The 18,071-nt window shown below is 38.3% G+C and overlaps 1 protein-coding gene across 9 annotated transcripts in view; it reads right to left on the reverse strand.

The window, feature by feature from the left end:
* The window catches only part of NRG3 (neuregulin 3), a 1,071,784-nt gene that overhangs the window by 579,413 nt on the left and 474,300 nt on the right, over window positions 1-18,071 (reverse strand). For all 9 annotated transcript variants that reach the window (XM_060034679.1, XM_060034686.1, XM_060034685.1 and 6 more), the window contains exon 2: window positions 8,378-8,507. In XM_060034679.1, the coding sequence (XP_059890662.1) occupies window positions 8,378-8,507 (130 nt within the window). The remainder of the gene's footprint in view (window positions 1-8,377; window positions 8,508-18,071) is intronic.

The raw sequence follows: 18,071 nt of genomic DNA on the forward strand, positions 1-18,071 counted from the left end.
CAAATAATAGCTAGGTACATTGGTAACTGAAGAGAACACTAATTGGATGTTGGCGTGTACTTACACAGATTTGGGGTACAGTGGAGAGACCCTGCTCTGCCTTCTTATCCAGACCCTGCAGGTACTTAGTGACTCAGGGAGCTCTCAGCTGACTGGGGGAAAGTGGGAATAATACAGAGGTTGTGTAATATCGTGACATTTATACTATGAAAAACATATAGCATACATATAGCAAATGATGGTCTGCTTTTCTAGAAAATTGAGTTTTGTCTAAATTAAAATTAGAGCAATAATAGACGCTATTTAGCTCAGGGCATTCTTGGTCTATGCTTATTTTACAGAAGAAATTATTAAAACTGTCCATTACATCTCAAACATTTTTGGGTTTGGAAGACAATCTATATGGTCCCTCAGATTATAATATGTTGGGGAATTTAAATATGTATATATTACTTATATATAATTACAAATATATGTATATATTTAACCAATACTGTGGTATCCTGAAAGATAACCAGAGTTTATATGTTTTATTTTTAAGCAGTTGGGATTTTAGGATTCCTGGACCACTAGGATTTTAAAGGAAAGATGTTAGTGGAGAGGTTCAGTGCATAGACCCTGGAGTCAGCCTGCTTAGTCTGAGTCCTGGGTCCATCGCTGTATAACCTGAGAAATGCTCTTGGCCTCAGTCATTACTAAGCTCTCTCCAGGGCTGCTATGGGTGCCTGACACACAGGAAACACCATAGAGACATCCCCTGGGTTTATTCTATCAGGTAGATTTGCCGATGCTCTTGCCTTTGGGGAGTATAATGATCAGAGTACACAAAGACTGACACTTCGGTATATACAGAGACAATGTGATCAGGTCCTTAAATCATCTTTTATACTTTTTAAAAAATGCCCAGACCAAAGTTAATTGGAAATAAATACCATCCTCAGGAATGTGAAATGCTGCCCAATGCTCTAAAACTGAGGCTAGAGCAGGAGAACTTTCAATAGTAGACAGAGTGCGGCAGAGCGCTGCAAACTCCCTCACTGTGACAGAAGATGAGGCAGAACATCCGACCCATCATTGTCCTGACCTGAGAAGGTTTTCACTGGAATGTTTGCCTGAGGAACCTGCCCAGCAGGGTCTGTGGGACCACAGTTAGTACTGTTCACATCTATACAAAAAGACCATCACTATCTAAAATGATATTTATGGATATATGTTCTCAGTTGTTTAAATAAACTTGGTAAAAATAATGTATACTCCACTCGAACTGCAGCGTATGCAATCACAGCATTCTGACTGTGTGTGCAAGCTCCCAGACTGTCCCTGCCATAACAGGACTGTGACCCCTGCATGCAGGAAGGTGCCCAGGGTGGCAGAACCAGCATTGCCGTAGAGTAGACACCTGAAGGGCCCTCAGCCTGTATGGACTGAAGAGTAAGAGGGGATTCCTCTCTTCACAAATTGTCGACAGGGAGAATTCCCCTAACCAAAGGTGGCTTCTTGTTCCTGCTTTGCTCCTAAACTTGCTGCTTGAAGAGCTACAATGATCCTTGATTCTGAAAAGTGTTCTCGCCCATGATCAGGTATCATTGTGTTTTTAAATAAGTTTCTGGGTGAGTTTTCTTTAACTTGCACTGGTGGGTCAAAGCTGAATTCTGTGTGCTGGGAAACTCTGAGTACCCAGCTTGAAGCCCTGGCACAAGTCAACTGATCTACCCCTTTTAAGCCTAAGTCTCCTAATTAAATAGGGAGATGATACCCACTCAATTTCTCTCACAGGATTCCAGCACACATGCTTTTGTTAGGTTTCAATATGAGCAGAAGGGAGGAACAGGAAAGAACTATTATACATACTGTCTATTATACATGTAGAATTTTTCTATATGTTGCTGCTCTCAATTCTTGCATCAACATTGTAGGGCAGGTATTAGTGTGTCTGGCTCTCTCTCTCTTTTTTTAAACACAGGACTGAAGGTTCTGATTAAATCACTTGCCAAAAAACTCACATAGCCAGTATAAAGCCGAGTAGAGTTTTTAACTCAAGTCTTTTCATCTCGAACACCCACATTTGCCTCACGTACCTCTTACCCCAAATCATATAAGGAAGCGATTTAAAACCACAAACGTATATCAGTTCTTCGATACAACAAAAAAACCCAAATCCTGACAACTACCTCAAGAAACACCATTTCATGCTTCAAGGAGAGCTGCCAATCAAGTTAGAAAACATTAAAATAAGGTTAAGAAACCTTTGGCCATTAACTAAAAGATGTGTTATTATTCTTTATCAAATGTGCTTTCCCAGTCCTTTGATATTTCAGTAGCCCTCTAAGAAAAACCAGCTCGGGTGGAATGCAACCAATTTAAACCAGAAGAAGTAAACCACTGCCTAAGTGTCATGAAGTTGCCAAATTATGTTCACTGTGTTGTTTGCTTTCTGAGTTAATAAGACGATTTTGACGAACGTCATCCACAGAGCAGAAAAAGATGCATGGTTATAATCTGGCTCACTTCTTCTCAAGGGCAGTCGGTAGACCACCTGGTATGAACATAGCTGTTGCACATTACTCAAATTACATCTGGGCTGCAGCAAACATTCTCATGAACAATTATCAGATGAACTTGAAAATTCTTCTGAGACTCTTACCCTGCTATTCAATTCCACTCTACAGAGATTCTGACACTACGCTTGGAGTTATAGACGTTTCATCATCCACCCTCTGCTGTCAATGGAGCTCAGGGACTTCTGCCAAAACCCCATTTCCATCCCGACTTGCTACAACCACAGGAAGTCATTAGTGGCCGCTCTCAGAGCACTTACTGGAGAAGCTTTGGATAAAGAGGACCCGCCTTAAGTGGAAGAGCTAATGGACCTCCAAAGTGATGGAGCAAAGCACTGACAGGGATGTCCTGTAATTTTATACAGTATATCATAGGGATATCGTTACATTGTGCCCAATCAAGTCTCTTAAACATGGAAACTTTGATTTCAAAACCTACTGAAGCAGAACTAGACACAGTGATTAACAGCAGTTCCTGGTAGGGCTCTCTTCCCCTTTCAAATGCTCCCCACCTTCCACTCACCAACTCCTACGAGCATTTTACCCAGCTAGCTGCACAGTCCATCAGCCGCTTTATGGAAGTATTGCCTCAGGCAGTGGTTGCTATTGGACTGTTTGCCTCTTTTTCCAGCAGTTCCATATTTCAAGTGATCCAAGCATCTTCAAATGAATTGCCTGATAGATTTCCAAAATGATCACCACAGGTCAAATTCAGCTCAAATGCTATCCTTTCCAACGTTTTGAAAATCCATTTTTGCAGCAAGGCTGGTACAACATTTAATGAACTTCAATTCAGAAGAGATACATCCTTTTCACTTAATTTGGCCTGAAAACACACTTGGCCCATTTAAATGCCTAGCAATCTTTTCAGTTACAACTGGCTACCTCTTTCAACTCTAGTGAAATATGCTACAAATAGCACCATTCCCAAAGTTCTTAAAATTTCTAGAAATGGCATAAAAATAAATATAGTAGAGAATATCCTGCTTTTATTCAGGATATTTTGATTCAAGGAGTTTCTAGTGATTTGCTTTCCTTCCCTACCCAGCTTCATTGTACCTTCCTATTACTCAATCCATTTTTTTTTATGTTTCAAAACACATGAATTCAGCATGGAAAATCATTATTATAAAGAGCATAAATGATTTTTTTAATAAAAGGAACAGGCACATTCTAATGGACTTGATAGTGTTTAATCTGGAATGGCTTAATTGAAAGTCCTCTTATCAGCCTAATAATAGTGAATTATAATGACCTTGATTTAACAGAGACAGGGATGCTATCTTTCTCAATGGAAAGATGAGAAGCAGGGGTCAAGCGTCTTAACCAGATGTTACATAAATGAAATACATGTACAATGCAGTGATCTTGGAAAACTCATAAGGTTCAAAGAAGACAATAGCTGTAAATCCGATTAGCCTTTTTATTCAGCTTTTTCTCAGAACTGGATTGCTATCGTATGTTCAACTTTACAATTTTATATTCTGATTTTTCTACATAATATGATATAATGAGCATTTTCACATCCTTAAAATTTTGAAAATTCCAGTTACGTTGAATTCATCCAAGGTGTAGATATATTCTAATTTATATAGACATCTAAATTCAGGTTTCCTTCGTTCGTTTGTTTTGCTGTTACAAATCCTGTGGTAAACATCCTTAAAAATAAATCTACATATACATTTCTGTAGGCTGAATTCTTAGAAAGAATTCAAAGATGTTGAAACATCACCTACAGAAGATGTTTAACAAAATACGCTCCCTCAAGTAGTGAATAAGACAGTGTTTTTTACTGCACCCTCACGAAACTATCTGCTTTTTAAAATCATTAAATATGATAGGCAAACAAAAAAAGTTAATTTGCATTTTTTTGTGAGGCTGAGTATTTTTCATGCTTACGGGTTACTTGGATTCCTTTTCAAGGGAAGAGGATGTTCCTCTCTTTTGCCCATTTTCCTATTGAGATTTAATTTTAGTGTTACTCTTATTGATCTATATGACTTCTTCAGAATATCAATTCTTTGCCATATTTGTTGTACAGTTTACTGACACTTTATCTGTCTTTCAATTTTGTTTCTGATTTATGATATTCAGATCAAAAAAGCAATGTTGTGTCAAGGCTGTTAATTTTTCCTTTCATTGCTTTTTGCTCAAAAGGTCCTTTCAATTGCTGATGTAAAGAAACATGTTATTTACTGCTTCCCCTAATACTTTATTTGTTACATTAACTCTTAAATTCATTAAGAACAACTTTTGGTATATAAGGAAGAGGTAAAACTCCAACTTTGTTTTACCTAACAGTCAACCAAGTTTATCAAACAACCAGACTCTCATTTTCCCCGATTTATGAATCTCTCCTTATTCTACACTAAGTTCCACAACATACCAGGTTCTATGTTTCCTAATCAGTCAACCAATAATCAATGATTATATTGTAAATTTAGCAACACCAAGTTTGCCTATTTGTTATTCTTTAAAATCTATCTAGTTATTTTTATGATCTTGGTATTCCTCTTAAATTTTCATCAGCTTGCTCTATAATTTCTATTCTCACCATAAACAGTCTTTTGAAAGATCTGAAAATGCACTAAAGAGTGAGAAAATAACAACAGAAAACCATGAAACCTCCCTCCCTTATCCCGAGATTTGCACTTTTAACATTTTGGGGCATACACTCTCAGGATCTCTATCAGGGACGATCTAGGTAGCTTTGTTACTATTCTTCCTCGGCAAGGAAACATAAGCATTTCAGCATGATCGATTTTTCACAACATGGAAAAGATATCTTGATCCAATTCACAATTGGATTGCAATTTATTTTTAAAATACTAAAAATATATATATATATAATCTTAACTTCTCTCAGATTTGAATGTTTAATCTTTGGAGACATGTAAAAAGCAAACTATTTAATGAGCTAAATTCAGGTACACCCCTTAATATTGCTGCTCTGATCTATTAACTTGTGGTTTATTTAACTTGCAACAGAATCCAGTTAGTAATGCATCAGAAGGATAGCCCTGGTAGCATGCCAATCACACGAAAGTCATTTCCCTTGTTTTCCTGATTTCCTGGAGATGAAGTATTTCACTTACTCCAAGTGCATTACAAAGCGCAGTGCCATTTAATTCCTAAGTTCATATCTGTATGTATTTATTCAACAGTATCTTTGTGATAGGAGATGTTCAATAAACATTTGTCGAATGGAGGAGAATAAATGAAACATACTATTTAAATAGAGTACTGTATAAAATGGCACATTATTAATAACTACACTGGAATTCTTACAAGTGGCTGATGCAAGAACAAATGGTAAGCCTTTTATTCACAGCAAAGCCTGGGAGATGAATAGTTGACACACGCAATGTGTGATTTCTTCGTATGCACTAGTAGGAGATTTATATGCACTTATTAACCTACTGGAGTTCCAGTTCTGTCTAGGCTGGTCTTTTGTCATGATTAGCTATGTTGTGACTCTATGTTAAATAAATAAAAGGTTGTCTGTGCTGAAATATGCATGAACTATGAAGACAGGCCCAAATTATTATACATGTACATCATTCCAGCCAAAACATAGATATATCTCTGCTTGTCTATGTTAAAAAAAAAATCAGACATGTACATATGTGCAAAAGAAAAGAATTATTTTTCTGGACCTGAGATCTACTGTCATAGACTGGATTGTGTCTCCCAAATAACCAATGTTGAAGTGCTAACCTCCAGTACCTCAGAATGTGACCATATTTAGAGAAAGAGTCTTTAGAGATGCAATCAAGTTAAAACAGGGTCATTAGGGTGGACCTTAATCCAGTATGACAGGTGCCCTTTTAAGAAAAGGAAATTTGAATAAAGACTTGTACAGAGGAAAGAAAATGAAAAGACACAGGGAGAAGATGGCCACCCTCAAGCCAAGGAGAGAGGCCTGAAAGGGATCCTTGCCTCGTGGCCCTCAGAAGGAAACAACCCTGCCAACACCTTGATCTCAGACTTCTAGACTCCCAAACTGTGATCAAATATATTTCTGTTGTTTACACCACCCAATCTGCAGGGCTATGTTACAGCAGTCCTAGCAAACTAATACACCTGTGAACTTAACAGAGACTATAGTGAGGCTGTATGTTAAAAACAAATAGGAATTCTTTTGTTTTTTCAACATTCTCAGTTTTTGAAATGATGAATCAGACCTGCCTGCGTATAGTGGTGGGGCCTGAGTTGAAACTTCCCTGGGGTAAAACACCATCGCAAAAGTCACTGCTTTAGGTAAGGCTTCTGATTCATCCCTTCATCAATTATAAATTCAAACCTATTTGACGGCACTGCCCACTTCCACATATGACGCCACTGGACTGACAAAAGTAACATTAACACATAGCTGATCACCAATAAGAGCATGGATGCACTTCGTGCTTTGAAATGGTACCTCATTCTTGGCTTTTCCCTTGAGGTCTTCAAGTCACCTGCGTGCTTTCTACCTGTGTGCTTTCTACCTGTGTCTGCATTGATCTAATAAACATAACAAGAACAGAGAAATGTGGGGGAGGAACCATTCCCACTGCCCTTGATCCCCAACTCAGGTTTTCAGAGGACAGAAATGGGTGGTGACTTTTGTAAATGAAGTCAATGTAACGGCACTGCCCAAGTCACATGAAAGCCACCATGTCAAGGGTGATGCAAGGCGACGGGATACACAGTGGCTCTCACGGAGATCGGCCACTATCACTGATCAGCTCTTCCAAACCTGTGTCACTGTCCACTGTGAACTGAAGCTAGCCTGTGGAGCCAGGCAGGATTTGCTGACACATTCTAAGTTCATAACTATAAGGCACATTTCTCTGTGCCATCTTAATAAAACAACATGGAATAAAGTTTTATAATAGCAAGAGCGAGAGAAGAAAGTCATAATTTTCCATGCTTCATGATTCGGAATAATTAATTTAATAACTGTGTCATATGAGAAGAGTAAATAAAGAGAAGGAAAGGGGTGTAGATATATATGATCACTGAAGCATATACAATTGCAAGGAAAAACAAATTACCAGGGTAGCGCTGGAAATAAAAGCTTGGTGGGAAATATTTTTTAGATGCTAATTTGATTCTTCTACGGAGCTTTAAAGCTACAGTGTCTACAAGACCACTATTTACCTCCACTTGTTTTTATTTTTAGCAGTTATCTAACCTTTTGTTTCTAAAAACCCATTAAACACCTTCTTGATCTCCACTGGGAATTTTCCCTGTTCTCTACCTAGACTATAACAGGACTATGATTTCATTTACAACACCTTGCCGGAGAGTATTTCATCATCAGAGGTGTTTAAAAAAAAAAAAAAAAAGGACTGAAATTAATAAACGAGGGCAGAATCGAAATAAGATGCAGTTTCCTTTGGACACAGTTACAGTCTCTGGGGTTTGGTTCACAGTAAACATTGAGACTCTAGATCTTAGCTGAGCAGTTTCCTTGCCACGCCACAACCTGTAGGTCTGCAGGAAGAGATTATTTCTGAGTATATGTGCCTAAATCCCACACCAAAAATACAGGCTTCTAAAGTGAGTAAATAATTATTTCTATTAAGTCGTTACATATAAAAGTAAACCTTCCTTTACTTAATCAGGTGAAACATCTTGTCTAATTTAATTCAGTTTTCCTTCCTCAAATACTAAAGATACCAGCCTTGTTCCTTCCCACATTAAAACTATTGATTCTGCTATTCAAACACTGGACTACATGTATCACATTGCATATTCCTGGAGCTCAGCACCCCCTTCCACCTCCAGGCCTCTCTGAGGACCTGCCCTCAGTGCCAGTCGCCGCAGTGACTTACCGACAGTGTTTATGGGACCCAGTCAAGGTTTCAATCACAAAGCACTCGCCATCATTGAGACAGTAGGCAAGGTCCTTGTCTCGGCAGGGTTTGAAGTGCTCAGACCGCTCCGTGGAATATGTCGTCGTATCTGTTGAGAAACACAGAGAAAGGCTGTCAGAAGTTCATTCTGACACCACCAGCTCCTGTCATTGGGCTGGACCTGGGCACTGAGACCTTCTTATGGCTGCTGACTCCAGCCAGACAGGATGGAACCTTCACTGTACTGAAAAAACACAACTGGATATGACCATTTTATAGACTGAATGTTTGCGTCCCCCCAGAATTCATAGATTGAAACCTAACCCCCAATGTGATGGTGTTAGGAGGTGGGGCCTTTGGGTCATGAGTGGGATTAATACCCTTATAAAAGAGACCCTAGAGAGCTCCCTCGCCCATTCTAGTCATATGAAGACACGGCAAGAAAATAGCCCTCTATGAACTAGGAAGTCCTAACCAGACACTGAATCCACAGGCACCTTGATCTTAGGCTTCCCAGCACCCAGAACTGTGAGAAATAAATTTCTGTTGTTTTTAAGCCACCCAGTCCATGGTATTCTGTTATGGCAGCTAGGACTAAGACAACTACTGGATCCAACTGTCTTATTTCTCCACAAGATTTTAACAACTGGAATCACTCTAGACAGGTCCCATTAGAGGACACATTACCAGTAAAAGTTGAATGACCCTACAGTCAAATATCTCAACTTTCATTAATTGCAGTGTTAAGCAACATGTTGTATTAAAGGATTGAAACAACATTCTCTTCCCGTAACTGTTGTCAAACGTCATTAAATATCTGATCAACATACATATACTGTAACTCTTCTATGGAAACCAATGTCAGTTTCTGTGTGTGTGTGTGTTTTTATCTTTTTTAAGTTATGGCTGTTAATTCGCTAATAGCTAAGCCAATTATTCTTTCATTTTTTCCTTTTATTATGTAATTAAAATGCAAATGTTCCAAATGCTGAAACAGAATCTCAAATGTGAGGAATGATTCTGGTAAATATTTAACACGACTAAATTACTGTCATTTTTTAGCATTCTCTTAAACATGTGTTTTTTAAATCATAATCACTTTTTAAATTAAGTTATATATCATATCAGCTTCCTCAATATGATACTAATAATAAGCATATACGCTCTACTAGATGAAAAATCTGTTATAACATATAGACATTCTTCTTTCAGAGTTTTAAGCAACTAAAATATTAGCACCAATTTCATTGCACTATTCAAGAAACATATATTTAAAAAGCCAAAGATGGATACATGATTCAGCATGCAAGCTCTTTTTATTTCCTTTACATGGATATAGATTAATAATAATGTTCCACAGCATGGGCCACTGTACCAGTTTACTAAATGGAGGTCACAATGAGGCTCTTCCTACCCACCATCCGAATGGAGGGGAGAGTTATTATCCAGAAAGAAAATTCACTCATGTTCTCCCCAAACCTAGAAAGCCTCAATGGGCCCCTTTCCCATAGGAAGAACTCCAAATTCCTAAGTACAGCAAAGAAAAACATAGACCAGGTAGAATTTTGCCTGTCTAGCCTCATCTTGCATCCTAAAACACACAACTTCATTTCCAACTATCATCCTATTTCCCCAATACCAGGAACCATCATACTGATCCTTCTTCCTGGACCATCTTTTTCTTTGCTGGATAACATCCAGCAATTCTTCAGAGCTTATGTCATCTTCCCCTTGTGTCCTCCAGAACCTTTTATTACTTGTATCACTGTATTCAATGCTGCAAGTAACCATTTGTTTACACCTTTATCTGTTTTAGTCTGTAAGTTCCTTGAGGTCAGAGGTTGAGCCTTAATCAGAATTGGTGCTCAGTAAAAATGTCTGCAATAAATCTGATAACTCAAGGTGGGGGGGGAAGCAGGGGGTGGGGGTGGGATGAACTGGGAGACCGGGATTGACATATATACACTAATATGTATAAAACAGATAACTAATAAGACCCTGCTGTAGAGCACAGGGAACTCCACTGTACAGCAGAAACTAACACAACATTGTAAAACAACTATGACCCAATTAAAATAAAATGTGATAACGCTAACATCACTAAAGTTTAAACACCATTGATGAAAGATATGATCATTAAAGATATCACTATAATCATCTAAAAGTTAATGTATATCTTACAATAAAAAGTTAGACATAACTTTCACATTAATGTTATCATTTTAGTATAGTCATTTTAATATTGATAAATATTGCAAAATAATCACATTGCCTTCAGATTCACACAGACCCTACTCATATGCTATTCATATACTGTGAGCATTGAAAAATCCACTTCTAATCTTCTTTCTTGATCATACAATGGGAACTCATTTTTTCTACTTCAAAATATTTGCCTGTTAATACTTTGGCATGAAATAAAGGCTCTGCAAAACAGACACATTTTTTGTTTGTTTGTTTGTTTTCCAGAAGATCTCCTCTACAGGGAAGATTTGTTATTCAAGACAGTATGTGATAAATAGTTACACAGACTCAATCTCTCTTTCTATGGGAAATATTTAAAATTCAAGAGCCCTGAGCCAAAAATTCAATATGAACCACCACACAGTTGACTACTACTCTGACCTCTGAAGTATATTAATTCATGATCAGTTAAGTTTTCCTTTAGTTTCTTATTATCCATTTATTGATATTCACTGATCATTCCTCTAAAAACAGCTTTTCATTAACATAAACTACAGCATAAAAAGGGACATCCTTATTTTATAATCAGTGGTTTTAACAAGCTGCAGACCCCAAGAGCAATACAATGGCAAAGCAATCACAATCAATTAGTTTCCATCTGACAACTGTCTCTGGTGGTTACCGCCCTATCCTACCAACCACTTTCTCCATCGCTTTACCATCCATCAGCGCACAATACACAGGATCAGAACCAAGTAAAACGCCTCTGCAAAGGCCCAAGGTGGGGGAGTACAGAGATGTCAAGTCTAACACGCCCTCACGTTTTCTATTTCCATAGCTTAGAGAATCCCAAAATTGATTTAAGATCCACATGCTTACCCCTCACAATGACTTGACGAAATTCTAAGAGAACATCCTTATTAAATATTTTAAGTAACTTGATTCAGTACACAACAGAATATTAGTCCTGATTCTTCTATAGATAAATAAAATGCAGTTATTAATAAACTTGAAATCTTAAGAATTTACCCATGCATTTCACTATATAGTACCCATATAGCACTACTCACCTAAAATCACAGAGGTGTTGGGAAAGGTAAATAAAATTCACCATGAGGTGAAATTTTACACTTGTAAGGCATCATGCCAAATATGTAAGTGGAAATATAGAAAAATTCCTTAATGAAATCACTAGGCTGCTATACTAACCCTAAGATCACCTACACACTTTTGTAAGGTAAATCATAAGTATAGTGTGTCTAAGTCACTGTTAGCCTGTCTATTACTTACAACCAAACACAGTCCAAAGAGATGGTAATAATTTTGGATAACAGCCTCCAATATTTATAGATCTGCTTATAAGTACATGTATGTATACATTTAATGTTTAACATATACAATATATTGCAAACATATAAAATAGAGCATAAGTAAAAATGAGATAAAAATAAATAAGGTATAATCCTGATTTTCTTTCTGTGCCCTAAGGTGACACAGTATGGCCTAATATATCCAGCTGAGTGCTTTGTTCTGAAGGGGAAACATGGGACGTTTGTGAGACCGAGATAACAGATAAGATCTAACTCCAAACTATAAAACTTATGGCCCTAAATATCCTTGGGGTACCTTAACAATCAGACGTAGAACTCTCATCTATAAACTTATCCAACATATTCAGAACCCAGTGTTTATGTTTTAAAACTGCATCACTTTTAAGACAGTCTAATACACTAAGGTGGCTACGGTATATGGTACTCTTTTGTCATGGTTTTAAAATTCAAGGAGCACCTTCTGTTTCTAGGAATGATATCTGGTAAATAAAATCGTTATAGAGCTCCCTGCTCTCTTCAAAAAATTACATCGATAAAGGTCCAAGTAAGTAAACTAGAAGGGGCCAAATATTCCCATGAATTCTCATTTGTTTTCCAAGGCTCTCCCTTACTCCACAGTACCTCATTATCAGGCATCACTCTCCCACCACATCAGCTCATGAACCTCCCATCTTACTGGACCATGAGCTTGTGGGGGTGGTGCAGGTCTTCAACATCGCTGATCCAGTCTTACAGTCTGACACAGAGGTGCACACAATAGATGTTTATAGAAGAACGATCTTTTTATAACATGAGTGTTTTTCTAAATGTTCTGTAGAGTCAAGTGTGCACATTTTATCATCATAAAAGAAAAACCCTATATGAATAATGTTTATAAGTTAGGCCATGAGATGAGTTCCAAAAGCAATTTTAGGTAAAGTGCTTAGAATTTTATAAGAAGAGCAGAAAATCAACTCCACAAAATGGAGGCAAAGGGAGGAGAAAAAACAATAATTAGGGAAAATATTCAGAAAGAGATGGCATGAAGGATAAAGGAATGTTAGGCTTAAGATGAACAGAGATAGTGCTGAGGATAGGGATTCCAAGCACCATGAGCAAAGTTCAAGGTCTCAGGACAAGGAAGTGCAGTTGCTGGCTTGAGGAATAGTGCCCATTCAACTTGGGACCACAAAGGCTGTGCAATTATCCAGACCGCTCATCTGGCACTTGTTATATGTAGTTTAATGTGTTTTCTTATATTTTTATGGGTTTTGGTCTCTCCCCAGGGAGGTCAGGGAGAGAGCTTTGCTTGTAAATTCTGTATTTTTTCCACATCATGTAGCATATATAGTGAGCAATCGGTACAGTCATTAAACGCACAGTGGGAACTAGTGGTGGTTAATTCATTAAAGGCAAAACGGGAAGAAAATGTAAGGCTGGAAGACAGAAATCCCTGCAGATTTTGCAATGAAAGTTAATTTATTAATGAATTAAAACAATGACTGGTTTTCCCCCTTAAGTACTGACTTGAACCTGAATGTTACTTATAGAGGTTTTCTCTGTTGCCAGCACAACACTGCACACTGTGGGAACACAGATTTTGTTGTAGGAACAAGAGTGCTAAATGGGCTATTACAGATAATAATTGCAGTAGATAATCAAAGAAAGGGAGAGCTTAATTCACGCTATAGTTATCTCTAAAGGCTTACCAAACGGTTGGTATTGGAGTTACATCTTGAATGGGCATGATTTAATTGGCAGAGGAAAATGAATTCTAGATAGGAAGAGCAGAAACACCTAAGGAAGGAAAGGTGAGGCCCAGCTTAGACCCTAAATCCATCTTCACATGCCTGACTTGCAAATGTCAGATTCATGAAGCAGTTTTTTCCTTCCCCCACTGAGTTCATGACATGACAATTCTCTAAGTTAAGAATCTGGTGATGCAAGCTTTTAGGATTAGCAAAATACCTTTACAGGCTAGAAGCTATTTAAACATGGTTGTTGAGGCAGAGTCAAGATGGCTGTGTGGGAAGATGTGGAGTTAGCATCTTCCCACAAGTAGGGCGCCTGCCAGCTGCTGGTGGGGGACTCTGACGCCGAAGGAGACGGGAGGAACCCCAAAAGGAACCGGTAGGATGTAGGGGGACTGAGGTGGGAGGAGAAGTGGAGGCCAGACAGGATCCGGCACCCCTGAGGCTGGGGAGATCAGGAGAGGCAGGCAGGAGGGACTCTCCGGGAAAAGCAAGAGAGAAGCAGAGGACGATCGCCTGGCCCACTCGGGCACAGGGAGCCTGCTGAGCTCCCAAGCCGGTACCCGCCCGCCCCCCAAAGCCCCATCCATGCGGCACGGGTCCTTGGGGGCATAGGAGGGAGGCTGGGGAGATCAGGAGAGGCAGGTGACAGGCGCCCTCTGGGAGGAGTGGGAGAGGAGCAGAGGGCAACTGCCCAGCCCACTCGGGTCCGGGGAGCCTGCTGGGACCCCAGGTGAGGTCCCCTGCCCTCTGAGACGAGGAGTGAGGGGCACGCCTGGCTCCCTTCTGTCCCTTGAGCCTAAGCCTCACCACCCCACAACCCCCAGGGCCTTTTACAACCCAGTGGGTCCTGAGCATTGGCCCTGCCCACAGCCCAACCCTTGCCCTTACTTAGGCCCTGCCCCCCAAAGCAAAGGCCTTTCTCCCTGCCCCCCTTTTTCTTCTTTTCCCTCCTCCTCTTTTTTACTATTGTGGTACTGATGTACCTTCCAGATGTTGATTCATCTATATTTTTATTTTTATATTCTTTCTAACATATCTGTTAGTTTCCTAGTCTAATTTTTTTTTACCTTACTGTTTTTTGTTTTTTTTTTTGTTGCTGCCCCACGCAGCTTGCAGGATCTTGGTTCTCAAGCCCAGTGTCCAGCTAAAACTCCTGGGGTGGGAGCTCTGAGGCCAAACCACTGGACACTGGACTAACAGGAAACCTCAGACCCCAAGGAATATTCACTGGACTGAGGTTTCACGGAGGTCCTCATCTCAGCACCAAGACCCAGCCGTACCCAATAGCTTACAAACTCCAGTGTTGGAAGCCTAAGGCCAAACAACCAGTAAGACAGGAATACAATCCCACTCATTAAAAAAAAAAAAAAATTGAGACAGCAAAAAAATATGTCACAGATGAAGGAGCAAGGTAAACATCTACAAGACCAAATAAAGGAAGAGAAAATAGGCAATCTACCTGAAAAAGAATTCAGAGGAATGATAGTAAAGATGATCCAGAATTTCAAAACTAGAATGGAAGCACGGATTCAGAAAATACAAGAGATGTTTAACAAAGATCTAGAAGAACTAAAGAACAAACAGAGATGAACAACACAATAACTGAAATGAAAGATACACTAAAAGGAATCAATAACAGCATAACTGAGGCAGAAGTATGAATAAGTGAGCTGGAAAATGGTGGAAATAACGGCCTAGGAGCAGAATAAAGAATGAAGAAAACTGAAGACGATCTCAGAGACTACTGGGACACAACACTAAATGCAGCAACATTCCAATTATAGGGGTCCCAGAAGAAGAGAAAAAGAAAGGGTGTGAAAAATATTTGAAGAGATTATAGTTGAAAACATCCCTAACATGAGAAAGGAAACAGTCACCCAAGTCCAGGAAGCAGAAAGAGTCCCGTACAGGATAAACCCTAGGAAAAACCAAGACACATATTAATCAAACTAACAAAAATTAAATTCAAAGAAAAAATATTAAAAGCAGCAAGGGAAAAAAAAATATAACATACAAAGGAATACCCATAAGGTCATCAGCTGATTTTTCAATGGAAACTGCAGGCCAGAAGGGACTGGCAGGATATACTTAAAGTGATGAAAGATAAAAACCTACAATCAAGATTACTCTACACAGCAAGGATCTCATTCAGATTCGATGGAGAAGTCAAAAGCTTTTCAGACAAACAAAAGTTAAGAGAATTCAGCACCACCAAACCAGCTTTACAACAAATGCTAAAGAAACTTCTCTAAATGCGAAACACAAGAGAAGAAGACCCACAATAAAAACCCCAAAACAATTAAGAAAATGGGAATAGGAACATAAATATCAATAATAATCTTCAATGAAAATGGATTAAATGCCCCAACCAAAAGACACAGACTGGCTGAATGGATACAAAATCAAGACCTGTATGTATGCTGGCTACAAGAGACCCACTTCAGACCAAGGGACACATACAGACTGAAAGTGAAGTGATGGAAAAAGATATTCCATGCAAATGGAAATCAAAAGAAAGCTGGAGTAGCAATACTCATATCAGATAAAAGAGACTTTAAAATAAAGACTGTTACAAGAAATAAGGGACACTACATAATGATCAAAGGATCAATCCAAGAAGAAGATATAACAATTATAAATGTTTATGCACCCAACATAGGAGCACCTCAATACATAAGGCAAATGCTAACAACAATGAAAGGTGAAATCAACAGTAACACAATAATAGTAGGGAACTTTAACACCCCACTCACACCAATGGACAGGTCATCCAAACAGAAAATAAATAAGGAAACACAAGCTCTAAATGACACAATAGACCAGATAAATCTAATTGATATTTATAGAACATTCCACCCAAAAGTGGCAGAATACACTTTCTTCTCAAGTGCACATGGAACATTCTCCAGGATAGATCATATCTTGGGTCACAAGTCAAGCCTCAGAAAATTTAAGAAAATTGAAATCATATCAAGCATCTTTTCTGACCACAACGCTCTGAGACTGTAAATCAATTACAGGAAAAAAAAACCCACAAATACATGGAGGCTAAACAGTGTGCTACGAAACAACCAAGAGATCACTGAAGAAATCAAAGAGGAAATCAAAAAATACATAGAAACAAATGACAACGAGAATACGACAACCCAAAACGTATGGGATGCAGCCAAAGCAGTTCTAAGAAGGAAGTTAACAGCAACTCTATCTCACCTCAAGAAACAAGAAAAATCTCAAATAAACAATCTAACCCTACACTTAAAACAAATAGGGAAAGAGGAAGAAAACCCAAAGTCAGTAGAAGGAAAGAAATCATAAAGATCAGAGCAGAAATAAAAGAAACAAATGAAGAAAACGATAGCAAACATCAATAAAAGTAAAAGCTGGTTCTCTAAGAGAAACAAAATTGATAAACACTTAGCCAGACTCAACAAGAAAAAAGGGAGAGGATGCAAATCAATAAAATTAGAAATGAAAAAGGAGAAATCACAACTGACACTGCAGAAATACAAAGGATTATAAGAGACTACTACAAACAACTATATGCCAATAAAATGGACAACCACAAAGATATGGACAAATTCTTGGAAAGGTATAATTTTCCAAGACAGAACCAGGAAGAATTAGAAAATATAAACAGACCTATCACAAATAATGAAATTGAAACCATAATTAAAAATCTTCCAACGAACAAAAGTCCAGGCCCAGACGGCTTCACAGGTGAATTCTATCACACATTTAGAGAAGAGCTAACACGGATACTTCTCAAACTCTTCCAAAATATTGCAGAGGGAGAAACACTCCCAAGTTCATTCTATGAAGCCACCATCACCCTGATACCAAAACCAGAAAAAAACATCATAAAAAAAGAAAATTATAGACAGATATCACTGATGAACATAGATGCAAAAATCCTAAATAAAATACTAGCAAACAGAATCCAACAGTACATTAAAAGGATCAGACCCCATGATCAAGTGGGATTCATCCTAGTGATGCAAGGATACTTCAATATATGCAAATCAATGTGATACACCACATTAACAAATTAAGGGAAAAAAAACATATGATCATCTGAATAGATGCAGAAAAAGCTTCTGACAAAATTCAACCCCCATTTATGATAAAAAAAAAAAAAACTCTCCAGAAAATGGGCATAGAGGGAACTTACCTCAACATAATAAAGGCCATATGTGAAAAACCCACAGCAAGCATCATAACAATGGTGAAAAACTGAAAGCATTTGCACTAAGATCAGGAACAAGACAAGGATGTCCACTCTCACCACTATTATTCAACATAGTTTTGGAAGTCCTAGCCACGGCAATCAGAGAAGAAAATAAATAAAAGGGAATACAAATTGGAAAAGAAGTAAAACTGTCACTGCTTGCCAATGACATGATACTATACTTAGAAAATCCTAAAGAT

This window comes from Delphinus delphis, chromosome 16 (assembly GCF_949987515.2).
Source record: "Delphinus delphis chromosome 16, mDelDel1.2, whole genome shotgun sequence".
In the NCBI taxonomy this organism is placed as follows: domain Eukaryota; kingdom Metazoa; phylum Chordata; class Mammalia; order Artiodactyla; family Delphinidae; genus Delphinus; species Delphinus delphis.